The sequence below is a fragment of the Nelusetta ayraudi genome, unplaced genomic scaffold (genome assembly GCF_046127955.1).
Source record: "Nelusetta ayraudi isolate G7.1 ecotype Tasmania unplaced genomic scaffold, CSIRO-AGI_Nayr_v1 ptg000022l, whole genome shotgun sequence".
Classification (NCBI taxonomy): domain Eukaryota; kingdom Metazoa; phylum Chordata; class Actinopteri; order Tetraodontiformes; family Monacanthidae; genus Nelusetta; species Nelusetta ayraudi.
In genome coordinates, this window is record NW_027466072.1 from 3593872 (window position 1) to 3606739 (window position 12868).

Here is a 12868-nt window from a genome sequence, read left to right on the forward strand (position 1 = left end):
GGGGGGGTGAGATTGTTGTGGTAAAAGTGAGAAGCAAAGTAAACTCGCCAACTCAGCTAGCTAGACCAAGCAATCCAAAGAAGAAACAGCTATGACTCATAAACGATGGCTGCTGCAAGAGATTAGAGCCGATGCTGGATGCGAGAGCAGTTTTCTTTCCAAAGCTGGGCGACATTTTCATATGAAAAGATTTGTTTTTTAAAGCAGTATTGAAGGTTGTTCTTTTCCCCAGAGGACGGGTGGTGACGAGCAGCTTACATCACCCCTGACACAAATAGGAGGCTTTGAGTTGGCTAAACTAGCAAGCACAAATCTGATTGGTCCGCTTAAATGTGATGGCGAGGTGGCCGAACCAGTCACCTTCCAAATGTTACCCTCTCTTCACAAATACGTTTCGTGGTTGCAGGAAATGCTCCATTGGCCACGCCGGCTTACCCAGAAGGCAGTGGGGAGCAGAAGTATTGCGACAGTGTTTCTTTGGATTTATTCAGCCTGGATTCTTCATTTTGCATTTTGCATTTTCTGGTCTCTGTTCATATTATGGGATGCCGTGTTGTCCCACTAAGAAGGACGATGTAATGCACCAGCAGCTTGAGTGCTGCGAGACAGAGCGAGTTTTAGAGCGAGTTCAGAGAGAAGCAGAATTGCAATTGGCCTTTTTTTTTTTTTTTTTTTCTTCTTCCTGGCTGATTAAGATGTTGGAGGGGCCGGCTGCGGGAGCCGCAATGACAGGAGAGAATCAACTTCTTTATCCCCTCCTTTTTGTTGGCTGAGCCCAGAACTTTGGAGATTTTGTGCGTTTTCTCTTATTACTTCTGCAGAAAGAATGACAGAAAGGGGTCGAGGTTCGGAGGCTTTAATTCCAGGGTTTTGTTTTTCTGTTTCTTTTGGGGGTTTTTTTGTTTTTTTTTCACCTGCCTGTCAAAGAGCATCGAATTGCACGGTGCACAACGGGTTTCTGCTACCGCACAACACAAAGTGGCCTGCAGCTTGACCCGCCGCTCAACTCATCAAACTGAGCTTTGAGATCCACCTTCATCAGAGCGCTGCCGCAAATCCACAGCGGCCGGTTCATCTGGTCCACGCTGCGGTGCAACTGCAGAGCCGCCAGTCACTGGGCTATGTAGCATCTTGAATTAGTTTGCGGTCACTAATCCCTGTTTGTGAGCATTGGACTGATGCAGTGTTGGTTGGAATAAACGTTTTCAAACAAGTCTTTCCACGTGTTGATTGCGGCAATAATGTCTTTTTTTATGCTGCATGCAGCTTACTTTAGCTCATGTATTTGAACTCCTTACGTCTGGACAGTCAGTAGGTTTCCAGGTGTTGGCTCCGCCCTCGAAGGCTTTTCTTATTGGCACTTCTAACCATGTCGAAGGTCAAACAAAACAGAGTTTTAGCAGAAAGATGGGGGGAAAAATGATGATGAAATGATGCTGCAAGGTTTCTCATTGGAATCAATGATTGAAAAAAACATGTGTAAATGGTCAAAATAATGTTTGTGTTGTAAGACACATGAAAGATCAGCCATGAAGCTCCATTTGTGGCTCATGAAAAGTCCAACTATATTTAAGATTTCTTGGATAATGTAACTGAAAAGACACTGCTGCAAACATCCCTGCAGCTCAGCCAACCGCCCGACGTCGGCTGGATGGCAAAACCTTGGCTGTCGCGTTTCACCGTGTCAGTGTGAACAGATGGTTTTCACGGCCTGCAAGTTGCCAAAAAAGTGGAGGGGGCAGCTTGAAAGCTGTCTGAGTGTGGGACACCTGATGTATGATTTTTGGATCTTGATTTAAGAGGCCAGAAAAAAAAAAAAAAATGTGTGGGTGGGAAGACACGCTTCGTGATTTTTGGCTCGGTGCCGCTTCGTCAGCAGGAGGCAGCCTCAGCGTGACGGCGGTGGTGGCGGGGAAGGTGTTCTTGCTCAACCAGAAGGTTATAATAATAATAATAATAATAATAATAATAATAATAATAATAATGATAATAATAATAATAATAATAATAATAATAATAATAATAATAATAAATGAGTGGACACCTGGCAGAAAATAATCTGCTTTGGGCCAGAATCAAATTAGAGAAGCGTGTACTAAATTAAATTTTCATTAATGGTTCAGCTCCACGCTGCATTATTGAGACAACAGGAGAGATAAGAATCTGTGCACATGGAGCCGGGAGACGCCAAAGCTAACGTTGGCTCGAAATGGTAAAAACAATGAAATGTGACAAACGGAGTCCCGGCTGTGGCGGCGTATGATCTGCTGCTGCCGCTCTCTGTCTTACACACCGTTCTGCCTTTTTTAGTTGTGTTTTGTTTTCCTTGTTTTTCCTTCTTCCTCCTGCAAGCTAGCAGGTCGAGCTAGCCTGAACTCCGCAGAGTCGTTTCCAGGCTACCAGCCAGCCAGAACGCCCCGTGTTGGGATTGGACAGATATTGATACGGAAATTTTCCCTCTGTGGTTCCCACTGACAATATGTCATCGGCTGAACAGAGTAGAGAACAGCTGCTCTGACATGTCGCTCGCTCGCTCACTCATTAGCTCACTAGCTCACTGGTTTGACGCCGTTTGTCGACGGATGCTTGCAAACCAATCTTGTGATTCGGATTCCAGAGTGAAGTTTCCGCCGCTACTGCAGGAGTCGATGCTCCCTGAGAGCTTTCCTAAAATTCTCCAGGGATGTAAGATCTTATAGCAGGTGGCTGCGTCATGATCTGTTGCTCTTGTGTTTCCTGTTTTATTTTGATAGTTTCATCTCCTTGTCTTTCTCTGTGGTTTGCTTCCTGTTTCTGTTTTCCATGTCCAAATCCCAGGCTATGTCTAGTCTTCCCATTCAAAAATGCAACGATGGAAAAACAGGTGGTGCAGTGGTAAACCGGAAGGTCGCGGGTTCGAATCCGCGGCCCAGCACTTGTGCAAGTAGTTGTGCGGTGTGCACACGGGCCCAACTTCTGGTGCCGTCACCTCCTCTAACCACAGCTGCTGAGGGATCGGCAGGCTGGCTGCCGCGCCAACACTTTGTTTACTCCTCAGCTTCTCATCGTCGATCCTGTCCCTTCCTGCGTTCCTCCCTCCCTCCCTCCGGCGGGACGTCTTGTGTCAGTCATGTGCTATCAGCCGGGCTGCAGGCGGTGCCCGGCCCACCTCAGCCCGGCTTGGCTCGGCCCGGCTCGGCCCACCGACGCTCCCTCCGTCCTCTCTGGGCGGCGATTCTGTCGAGTACCTTCGGCACTTAGCGGCCACTTCAATTTATACGCTCCATTCAGTCCACTTCCTCCCTCCCTCTCTCTCTCCCTCTCTACTCGACTTGACTTATGAGTGTCTCTTTGGTGTGTTACTTACTTCCTGCTTCAGTCTGGCTTCCTCTCACTCTGCTCTCTCTCTCTCTCTCTCTCTCCCCCCGGCAGGTGCAAGGAGGGCTACCACGGACTGCGCTGCGACCAGTTTGTCCCCAAGACGGACGCCATCATGTCAGATCCAAGTACGTCCAAATTATTTTTTGTTTTCCTTTACAAATTTCCATTTCGGAATGGTCTTTTTCGATCCGCTATCGCCAAAACCAAACACGCTGCACGGCGTTGAGTAAACATCTCTGACAGGAACTGATAAGTGTGTCTCATCATGTGAGATCAGCCTTAATCCTCACAGGCCTCTGTGCTAAAGCTGCGTAAAGCCAACTCCCCAGGACGAAGGTTTACCCGGCAACAGCAACAACATCTTTTCCCGTGCTACTCACAAGTGTGACCAAAAGTTGTCTCTCAAAGTTGATTTTTCTTTCTTGAAAGAGCAATTTGACATTTTTTAACTCGATGTACATTCATAAACTATGCACCAAATCCTGCACTTCCCTCAGTGTCTGCTGCCCTGGCTGCTCTTTAAGTGGCTGGTAGTGGGTCTTGCCTTAACAAATCATGCGCTACGGTTTTGTACTTGATGGAAATTAAAACGGTTCACAGCTCACTTTTTTTTCCTTCTCTTTTTCTTTTTTAAACTGTTGTGACTGAAGTTAGCTGATCTATCCATTCAAAATATGAGGTGTTCATTAAAAAAGTGTCTGATTTAAGGTTCCAGTTAGTCTTTAGCGTTTTTTAGGGGTTTAAATCAAAAGTGAATTGAAATCAAACTTTGGAGTTGTCAATGTAGGCGGATCTTGACAGTTGAGCAGAAGGAGGCTCGTGTTTCATCAGAATCCTTGGTCAGCTGTCAGCTGTTGGGGGACGTTTCATCCAAAGTCGACGGCCGCCAGAATCACTCTAAGGACAACGACGGCCGCAGGCGGCAGCAGGACTGGGACACGTCACCTGCATCAGCACTTTGTCGCCAAAGTTGTTCAGCTTTTTAACTAAAGGCAAAGCAAAATCAAAAGGAGTTAAATCCAATGAGTGCAATTTCCAAAAAACTTCTCCAAACAAACATTTGGATTGCGAATCAATGAAACGTTTAGGGAAACCACTTTTTCTTCATTTATTTTTGCCTTGTTTTGTTCCATTTCAGCTGGTTTGGTCTCGAGTGTTTTCAATGGTCGTACATTAAATTATGGCATCGTCTTTTACACATTTACCTGCAAGAGCAAATTGGCTGATTATTGGGGCAATAAATAACATTATTTAACTATGCGATGCAAAAAAAAACAGTGTTTATAGGCTCACAGGGACATGGAGCAACCATGCAGTTAAAATAATTAATTATAAGACGAAGAAGTTCCTGTATCTTTTATTACAGCCTTTAATCTTGCTTTGCTTTTGTCTGGCTGAGAAGAGGAGGAAGAAGAAGAGTTTCCAAATACCCCTGGAGGCTTCGAGTCCCTGTGACAGCTGTGTGATATGCTTGAGAAGAAAAGTAAAAAAATAATAACAATAAAGTAAAGTAAAAGTCAGAGGTACAAGAAAACAAATTTGAAGGCTCAGAGACTTTCCCTCTCTCACACACACACTCACACTCTCGTGAAGCTGCAGGTTTATGAGTTTGCAACATTTTATGGAGTCGTTTGTAGCTTTTCTGCACACAATTTAAAAAAAAAAAAATACAACTTCACACTTACTGTCTTCCGTTTGTGGCCCATTAATGGGGTCACAGTCCACTGACTTAACGTACAAGCACATTTTATAGCATCTATCCAGCATGAGAGCGTTCTCTGTTTGCCTGCACGTCAACTTGGAGAAGCTGTCGGATGAGAAGGCGGGAGGAGGAAAATATAGCAGCCTGGTGTCAGATTGTGAGCCATACCAGGTTCTCATTTATGGAAAAATGGATCAGACAAGAGGCCCCAGGAGATGCAATGAGATAAAGGAGACTTTTGCCAAACAGGTGCGTCTTCACTGTGCGATGCTCCAATTTAATTGAGAAGCTATTCTGCTATTGTGCTAAGCTAATGTGAGAAGCTATTGCATTTAAGAACGCAGAGGCGGCGTCTTGTCTAGTCTTGGGAGAAAATCACAGCGAATTGCCTCATTTTAAAGGCAATAAGAGGGAGCTGGAGGGGAGGAGAATAAAAAGGGCCGGGGGATTAACAGCACAATGAAGCAGTCAGCGTCCCTTGGCATCGCGAGTGTCGCAAAAAAAAAAAAAGTGCTAGTCAGTACGAGGACAGGAGTCACAGACAAAGAGTGTGAGCTCCTTCGCCGGCAAAACCCACATTTTGCATCATTGCTGCTCTTGTCGCAGATCATCACTTGCTCGCCGCAGATTAGTTTGTCTGCAAACCGCCGCAAGGGTTGAGATTTAAACTGTAATATGCACACACAAAAAAAAAAAAAAAAAAAAAATCTGTAGCGAAATGTTTTATTGGATATGTTTAAGTCGGATCCTTTTTGCCACACAGCTCTCGTAATGATGCACAAACACAGACACGCAAGTACAGAGGGCACGACAGCTGCAGCTCCACCGTGGTTCAGTCATCGTCTTTGTTCAAAACCTTTCCTTAAATCTGACTGTGACTCAGAGCCGCTGCCCCCTGTGGTGGGAGGTTGTCTCTGCCATACTTTTAATCCTTCGCTTCTACCTTTTTTGGGAGGGAGCATGGGTGTAAAAGACAGTGACAAATAATCGACCGGCGCTCACCCTGGTCTGGGTATCGACAGTCGCCACTAGCTGCAGTCTTTAATGCACGTCCTTTACGCCGATGGACAGACAAGCCGAGATTGGTGCGTACATCTTTGCAAAAAGCCTGAGGACAAAAGGGAAGGTGAAAAAAGGCTTCCCGCCAAGGTGTTCAGACGTGCCACAGCGACGTCGTCTTTTGAAAAGAGGCGGCGCACAGCGGGAAGGTTGTCGAGGTCATTAATTGCAGGCCTGGGAGTGAGCAGGGACTGCAATTTAGCTCGCACCTGGTAAAGGGAAGAGAATGGCCCACTGCTCCTCAACTGAGTGTTTGAGGTAACATATGGCTCAACAATGCAACAGCGGCGCACGGCGCATTTAGCCGCGCCTTGAACGATGACTGGAGGAGTCGCCTGGTGTGAGAGCGAGGAGGGCAATGATTCAGTGTGAGGTTAACTAATTGCAGAGTAAGAGTTTAAAAGAAAAACTGTGACAAACAGTTATGTAGCTCCAACCGTTGGGCGCTAGCATCTGAGAATGAACTTTGTTTTGTATCATCCTCCCTAGAGCAACGTCCGTCGTCATGACCAATGGCACTATTAGAAGCGGTGATGAAAAGAATGAAGAATGATGAGAGGATTTCAAGAATTACTGTCAACTGAGTTCAAATTATTCCTGTAGGTCAACTGATATTGGCCAATAGGAACGCTGCTCTCAGACTAAAACCAACCCTACTGCAGCTCTAGGCAGCCGTCTATTCTGCAAATGTGTTTCCATCCAACCTTTTGCACATTAGCCCCAGCAGACACAGAGGAATACTTAATTGAATAGTTAATTACTGGGGCCCAGTCTATCCTCCACACCAGTAGGGGGTGGACTATAACGCTTATCTCACTAGTTGTTTTATGTCCTTTGCTTTTCATGATGTTGTTGTTTTAACTCAGCTAATTTACTCCATCTGAAGTCTCAGAGTATAATTTGTGAACGTGATGATTATATAATGACATTTACGTTTTATCACGAATAGTTTATAGTTGGAAGCTATTTTACGTTAATTCTAGCATTTTAAACTCAGTGTAAATTATATACATATATTAAAAAAAAAAAAAAAAAAAAAAAAAAAGTGTATGCTCCATTCAGCACCACACAAAGGATGGACTCCCAGTATTATCAGATTTCTGCATTTACCTTCTTTGTGAACAAGAAGTTTGGGATTTTTTTTTCCTTTTTGATCAAATCTACCTGCTCTCCTGTTTTTATCCTGTTTAGGGTGTTGTAGTTTTTCCTCAACTAGTTTGAGGGTTTAATGGTGGATGGTGTATAAAGCCCTTTGGGGCAGATTGCCTTTGCAAACTTAGACTGTACAAATCAAATATGGTTCATTCATTCATTCATTTATTGATTAATTAATTCATTCATTCATTCATTCATTCATTCATAGATGCCAAAACGTTGGAATGATGAGAGTTTTTAAACTGCTCCGGCTCTAAAAAATCACTTCCATTTTGTGTCTCAGCCTCACTGGGGCGTGCTCACAACTTGTTGTACACTATTTATTTCCCACTATTTCACCAACAATACACAACGTCTCAGCGACAAACAGGCAGCTGCCTTTGTTGCCCAAGCTCCTGTTCACCCAAATAAAGGAAGAGATTAAGGATTTGATTCACTCCCACCGTCGTCTCTGCTTCTCGCCGTATTTCCCGCCTCTTCATCGGGCGCGGGACCGTGCGATCGGAACATTGGGCAGGTACGCTGTTTAAGCTCCCTCAAAAGGCTCCAAACCAGACGCAGAGAGGATTTCCCGGAGGTGCTCTCAGTTGCCAGCGCAAAGGATTGGGACGTCTGCGGGCATTATGATTGGCCAGCATCTCCGGATGCGGCGCTCGCAGAGGATTGGTTGTGTGTCGGCCTTGTAACGACATCGTCTGCATTGGCTTTGACAGCAAGGCCGATTGTAAAGTGGGGTGGGGGGGGCACCGTCGGCGGTTGCCGTGGGCAATTGTGGCGGAAAAGCCTGAATTCATCACGCAGATCAGTGGGGCATTAGCACGACGCGGCGTTCTTGCGTGTCTCGCGGCCTTCGCCGAGAAGCCCTCGCATCACCACCGCCGTGGCGGTGGTCGGCGCCTGGTGACAAGTCAGCGGCATACATCACGCTCGATTTAGAGATGAGAAGTCCTCGCCTCTAAATAAACACGTCGTATCTGCGGGACAAAGCGTCAGGCGGTGAGTGACAGTAATGCAGGCCGTTACGAGATGCAGGCATCTGTCAGATGAAGCCGCTCGGCTGCAGGGAACCCGACCCAGCGGATCAGCACTCGACAATGACGCACACGCTCTTGACTTTCAGCAGGAATTATCTTCAGTTAATTGATTAAAAGGGGGATTTTTTTTTTCCTCAGGCTGTAATCAGGTAAATCCCAGAGTCAGGGTGTCATCATAATAATCGCTCTCTGTTGAAACAGGTTAGCTTAACATTTCAAAGGGTCGCAGGGGCTCCTACCAACTTTCTTCCGAAATGTCACAACTTTTGATCGCTCATATTATCACTCGAAGGGAAAAAAGTCTGTTTTTCCACCCACGATCAGGCGGATTATTGCCGACAGACAAAGTCGCTCGGTTATAATGAACCTTCCATTCAAATTGTTCTCATTTGTCCTCTTATCTGGGCAGCGTGTTTTTATATTGCCTTCGGCTGAGGTCCACAGAGCCCAAACACATTTTCCCGGGATGCAATCAGATTGCACACTGGGAACCTTTTTTTTTTTTCTTCCTTGCATACACCCCTTTTCTGTGTTCAACACCCTTAGTGCCCACCGTATATAATCTTTCAGGAGCTTGGCAGGCCACATTCTATTTAAGACTCAGACCACCTCTGTCAGAAAAGCAATTACGGGTGAGGGTTTCATTTTAATTTAAATGAGATTACATTACAGTGACATGAAAAAGAGGCACTGTCGGGATGGGAAGAACAAGAGTGCTCCCATTTTATCTGTTTCCGCAGCACTGGGATGGAGCGGCGGTGGGACAGAGGGGCGGAGGGCTGGGCTTAACTGCCTGAAGAAAAAGATAGAAGGAGCAGGGTGCATGTCAAAAAGTGTGTGTGTGCGTGTGTGTGTGTGTGTGAGAGAGAGCAAGAGAGAGAGAGAGAGAGAGAGAGAGAGGGGAAGACAATGGCCTGCAGACTGGAGACTAACTGTACTGTATTTCTGAGGCAGGCCGCACATCTGAAAGAAGCCAGCTTGTGAATATTGAAAAGCCGTGCACGGATACTGAAGAGAGACGATTGCTCAAATGCCCCTGGGCTCAGATCGATACTGAGAAGGGAAAAAAAAAAAACAGCCCTCGTACTAGAGCAACAACGGCGACATAAACGCTTATGTGCCGTGTCACATTTCCAACTTTTATTTCCACGAGCCGTCGTTCCAATCCTGCTTTGTCGTTTCGCCTCCCTTCATTGGAAGTCACTGCAGGCTGCGTGAGATCCGAGCGTGCGGGAAGGCATACCAATGTGCACGCAGGGCCGGTCGGTTGGCTCGGCTTATTACCTGCTGCGCAGTGGGCTAGGATCGAGAGTCGGAGTCAGAGACGAGCCGTCAGCCCCCAAACTTTACCGTCTGCTTGCACCGCGTGTGCCTTTTTCCCTTTAGCGCAACCCCCGATCGATCGCAGACATTGTTCCCATGCAGAAGGGAGGGAGAGAAGAGAGGCGAGGAGGAGGAGGAGGAGGAGAAGGGGGCATTCGCCTTTTCGTTTTGCTTCATTTGGCCTCGTGTGAGCGCAGTAATTGCATTCTGATGCGGAACAATGCAGAAGTGAGCAGGGATGACTGAGAAGAGGCGGTGCAGGGTTGGAGCCTATCATTCACCGTCCGTCTCATTTTACACACACAAATGGGGAAACCACGACAGGTTGTCTTGGTGTGTGTGTTCTGCCTGGCGACAGGCGCCAAATGCTGCCTGGTCAACTGTCGGTGTTATTTTGTAACTTGGATTAGTGCACCACCGTGCCACAAGGGGGCAGTGTGTACGCTAGCAGTCGTTGATAACAGCTGCGTGTTTGGGCCATGGCGGAGATTCTCATCACAGGCACACATAAAATAATGGAATCATTTTATTCAGTATAACAATGCACATGACTGTTCGAAGGAAGTGCACGCACATCGAGAGCAACTGAACGACTGAGGACCATTTTTAGTTGAGTTACTACACGAGCAAAGAGCTCTGGTGTGTACTATGTGAGTAAACCTGCGCCAAGTTCTGATCCAGGAGAACCAGTATTGACCTGTGTCCAAGAAGAAGAAGAAGAAGAAGAAGAAGAAGAAGAAGAAGAAGCTTTGCATCATTAATCAACTAAACAATTCACCTCCAGGGGGCAGTAACTCATCTTGTCCATCCATAAATTATCTCAGGTGTCTGTAAGCATAAGTTTGGTAGAGCACGGCCAGCACAAAGTATTGTTTGGCAAAAAAGTTTACATGAAAATGACTCATGAAGAAGAAGTACAGTACGTCCGTCTGTAAACACCTCTGTCTGAAAACGAGATCCGTTGCGGCTGCTTGCTTCCAAATATTTACCAAGCATTGACTTCGGCATTCACAAGGCGGCCAGCAATCCCGGCGATAGAGCTGTGGTTACTGCAGTATTGCAGTAGTAACCCCTGGACTCCTGCTGTCACACTGTCAGACGCTTGCTAGTGAGGTGTTCCCACCTGCACATCGTTTGTTGTTGTGATGATGACGCAATCCCACAATGCAAAGCGTGTCCGGCGCACACGAGGTGCTGGGAATAGGGAGAGGCACACGCACCTGGCCAAGTGCGTTGGTGTGTGTCTGTGTGTGTTTGTGCGCTGCACTGCGGCCCACTTTGCAATAATGCAGCGTGAAAGTGACCCCGAGGGAAATATGCCGACTGATTGAGATCAAATAAAAACGTTGCAGGTGTGAAAGCAACTAAAGATGAAGACTGAATGTGTTCTAACTGTTGTTTCCTTCTCTCTCCTCCTCTTCTTCCTCCTCCTCCTCCTCCTCCTCGTCTCTCTCTCCTCCTCCCTCTGTTTTCTGCCTCTTGTCCACGCTGCCCACCTGTGACCGGAGCAGTGGATGAACTTGGCATCGAGTTCATGGGTAAGACGACTTTGTCGACGCTACAAACTCACTCTTTCATGTCCCTTTTCATCTGCAAGAACCCACACAATTGCTCACACACACACACACACACACACACACACACACACACACACACACACACACACAAAACACAAAACTCCACACAATCCAACACAACAAGGCCACCCACCTTTGAGGAAAGAAGAAAAAGAAAAAAACCATGCAGGCCCAGTCACCATGGAAACACGGCGGTGTGAATTGGGTGTATTCTGTCTGCTTTTGGAGAAAAAAAGTGTTGGGAGGATGAGGTTGATGTGTTAAGAGAGTCTTCCCTTTTTGCGGCAGGTGTGCGTTGGCAGGTTGGAAATGTTTGTTGCTTTGACTTACAGCAGCTTCACCTGCGTGAAGTCGATGGAGTCATTTTAAAAAGTCTGAATGAACGAAAATACAAAGTCTGGCAATTAAAGGCGGGGGAAAAAAGCAATGCAAACCTCCTTGGATTTCCGTCAGTTTCACTTTGGGTGTCTCATCATCTTCCAGGCGCTTAACAAATCATTAAAAAACAAATTATCTGGCTGCCGTCCCTTTAATAACGTTGTTTACGCCTCCCACTTCACACACACATCAACACATCCCCTTCATCCGTTTCCCTTCCTCTATCTCCTCCGCCATCTTCTCCTCGCTCTGTCTCTCCGCCGCGAGAAGCCGACAATGCGTGCACGCCGCCGACTTTTCCATTAACATGCCTCCATTCACCTCGACGGAGTCACACTCGTGATCCCGGGCGGGGGGGAAGAAGAAGAAGAAGAAGAGGAGTCACGTCCTGAATGAGAGCCGCTCACATCGCACATTGCTCAGTTCAGCGGTTTTAATCTGGGGGAGTAAATTAGTGGCAGAATACGACTGCAGGAGGGCCGGATGGATCGGAGGGGAAGAGGTCCAGGACTGATTGATTGATCGCCAGCGAGATGAAGAACTGAAACACAGAGTGCTTGTTTATTTATTTTTTTATTCATCTCTGTTGGATTTGTTTTGGTTGGATTTTTTTTTTTTTGCTGGGTTTAGTACACAAAAGTATTTTATTACCACGCATTTGTCATTTCTTAGAAGAAAAAAACACGTCAGTCTCGTTTAATTTACAATGTTCTTTCATAATCTATACTATATGCAGTATTTATACTATCTATACTATACTAGAAAACATGATGCTTACTGTACCACTTAAACTAGCCTTACATGCTCGCTAGAACAACGGAAAGGGAAAGGTGATTATTTTCATTCATGAACTGCAATGATTAATCCATGAGTCAGTTAAATCAAATTAAAAACCAATGAACAGTGTTCTATTTGCAATATTAACACTCCAGCGGTTTGCGAAACGTTAACTTTGCACGTCAGTCAAATAAATTGATTCAAATAAAATACAAGAGTATTTCTCTGTTATAATCAATCAACCAGCCTGTCAGCTGTTTGGGATGTTTAGTTCTCCAGAGATGGCGTAATAAAGGCAGTAGCCCTCACTGCAAAGGACGTCACACAAAAAGTAGCATGCAAAAAAAAAAAAAGGAGCAAATTGGATCTCTGAAAACTGCAAGACAGATTTAGCCGAAAATTGACTGTGATTCCAAAAGGATATTCCAAAAATACAACGTTAGAAAATAGTCTACAAAATCGAATAGGGCAAAGCAGTGTTTTCACATTAACAACATTATATA

The 12868-nt window shown here is 45.8% G+C and overlaps 1 protein-coding gene across 1 annotated transcript in view; it reads left to right on the forward strand.

The window, feature by feature from the left end:
* The window catches only part of nrg3b (neuregulin 3b), a 214744-nt gene that overhangs the window by 179784 nt on the left and 22092 nt on the right, over positions 1-12868 (forward strand). Inside the window, exons 3-4 of the mRNA XM_076028137.1 lie at positions 3412-3485; positions 11145-11171. Coding sequence (XP_075884252.1) covers positions 3412-3485; positions 11145-11171 — 101 coding nt within the window. The remainder of the gene's footprint in view (positions 1-3411; positions 3486-11144; positions 11172-12868) is intronic.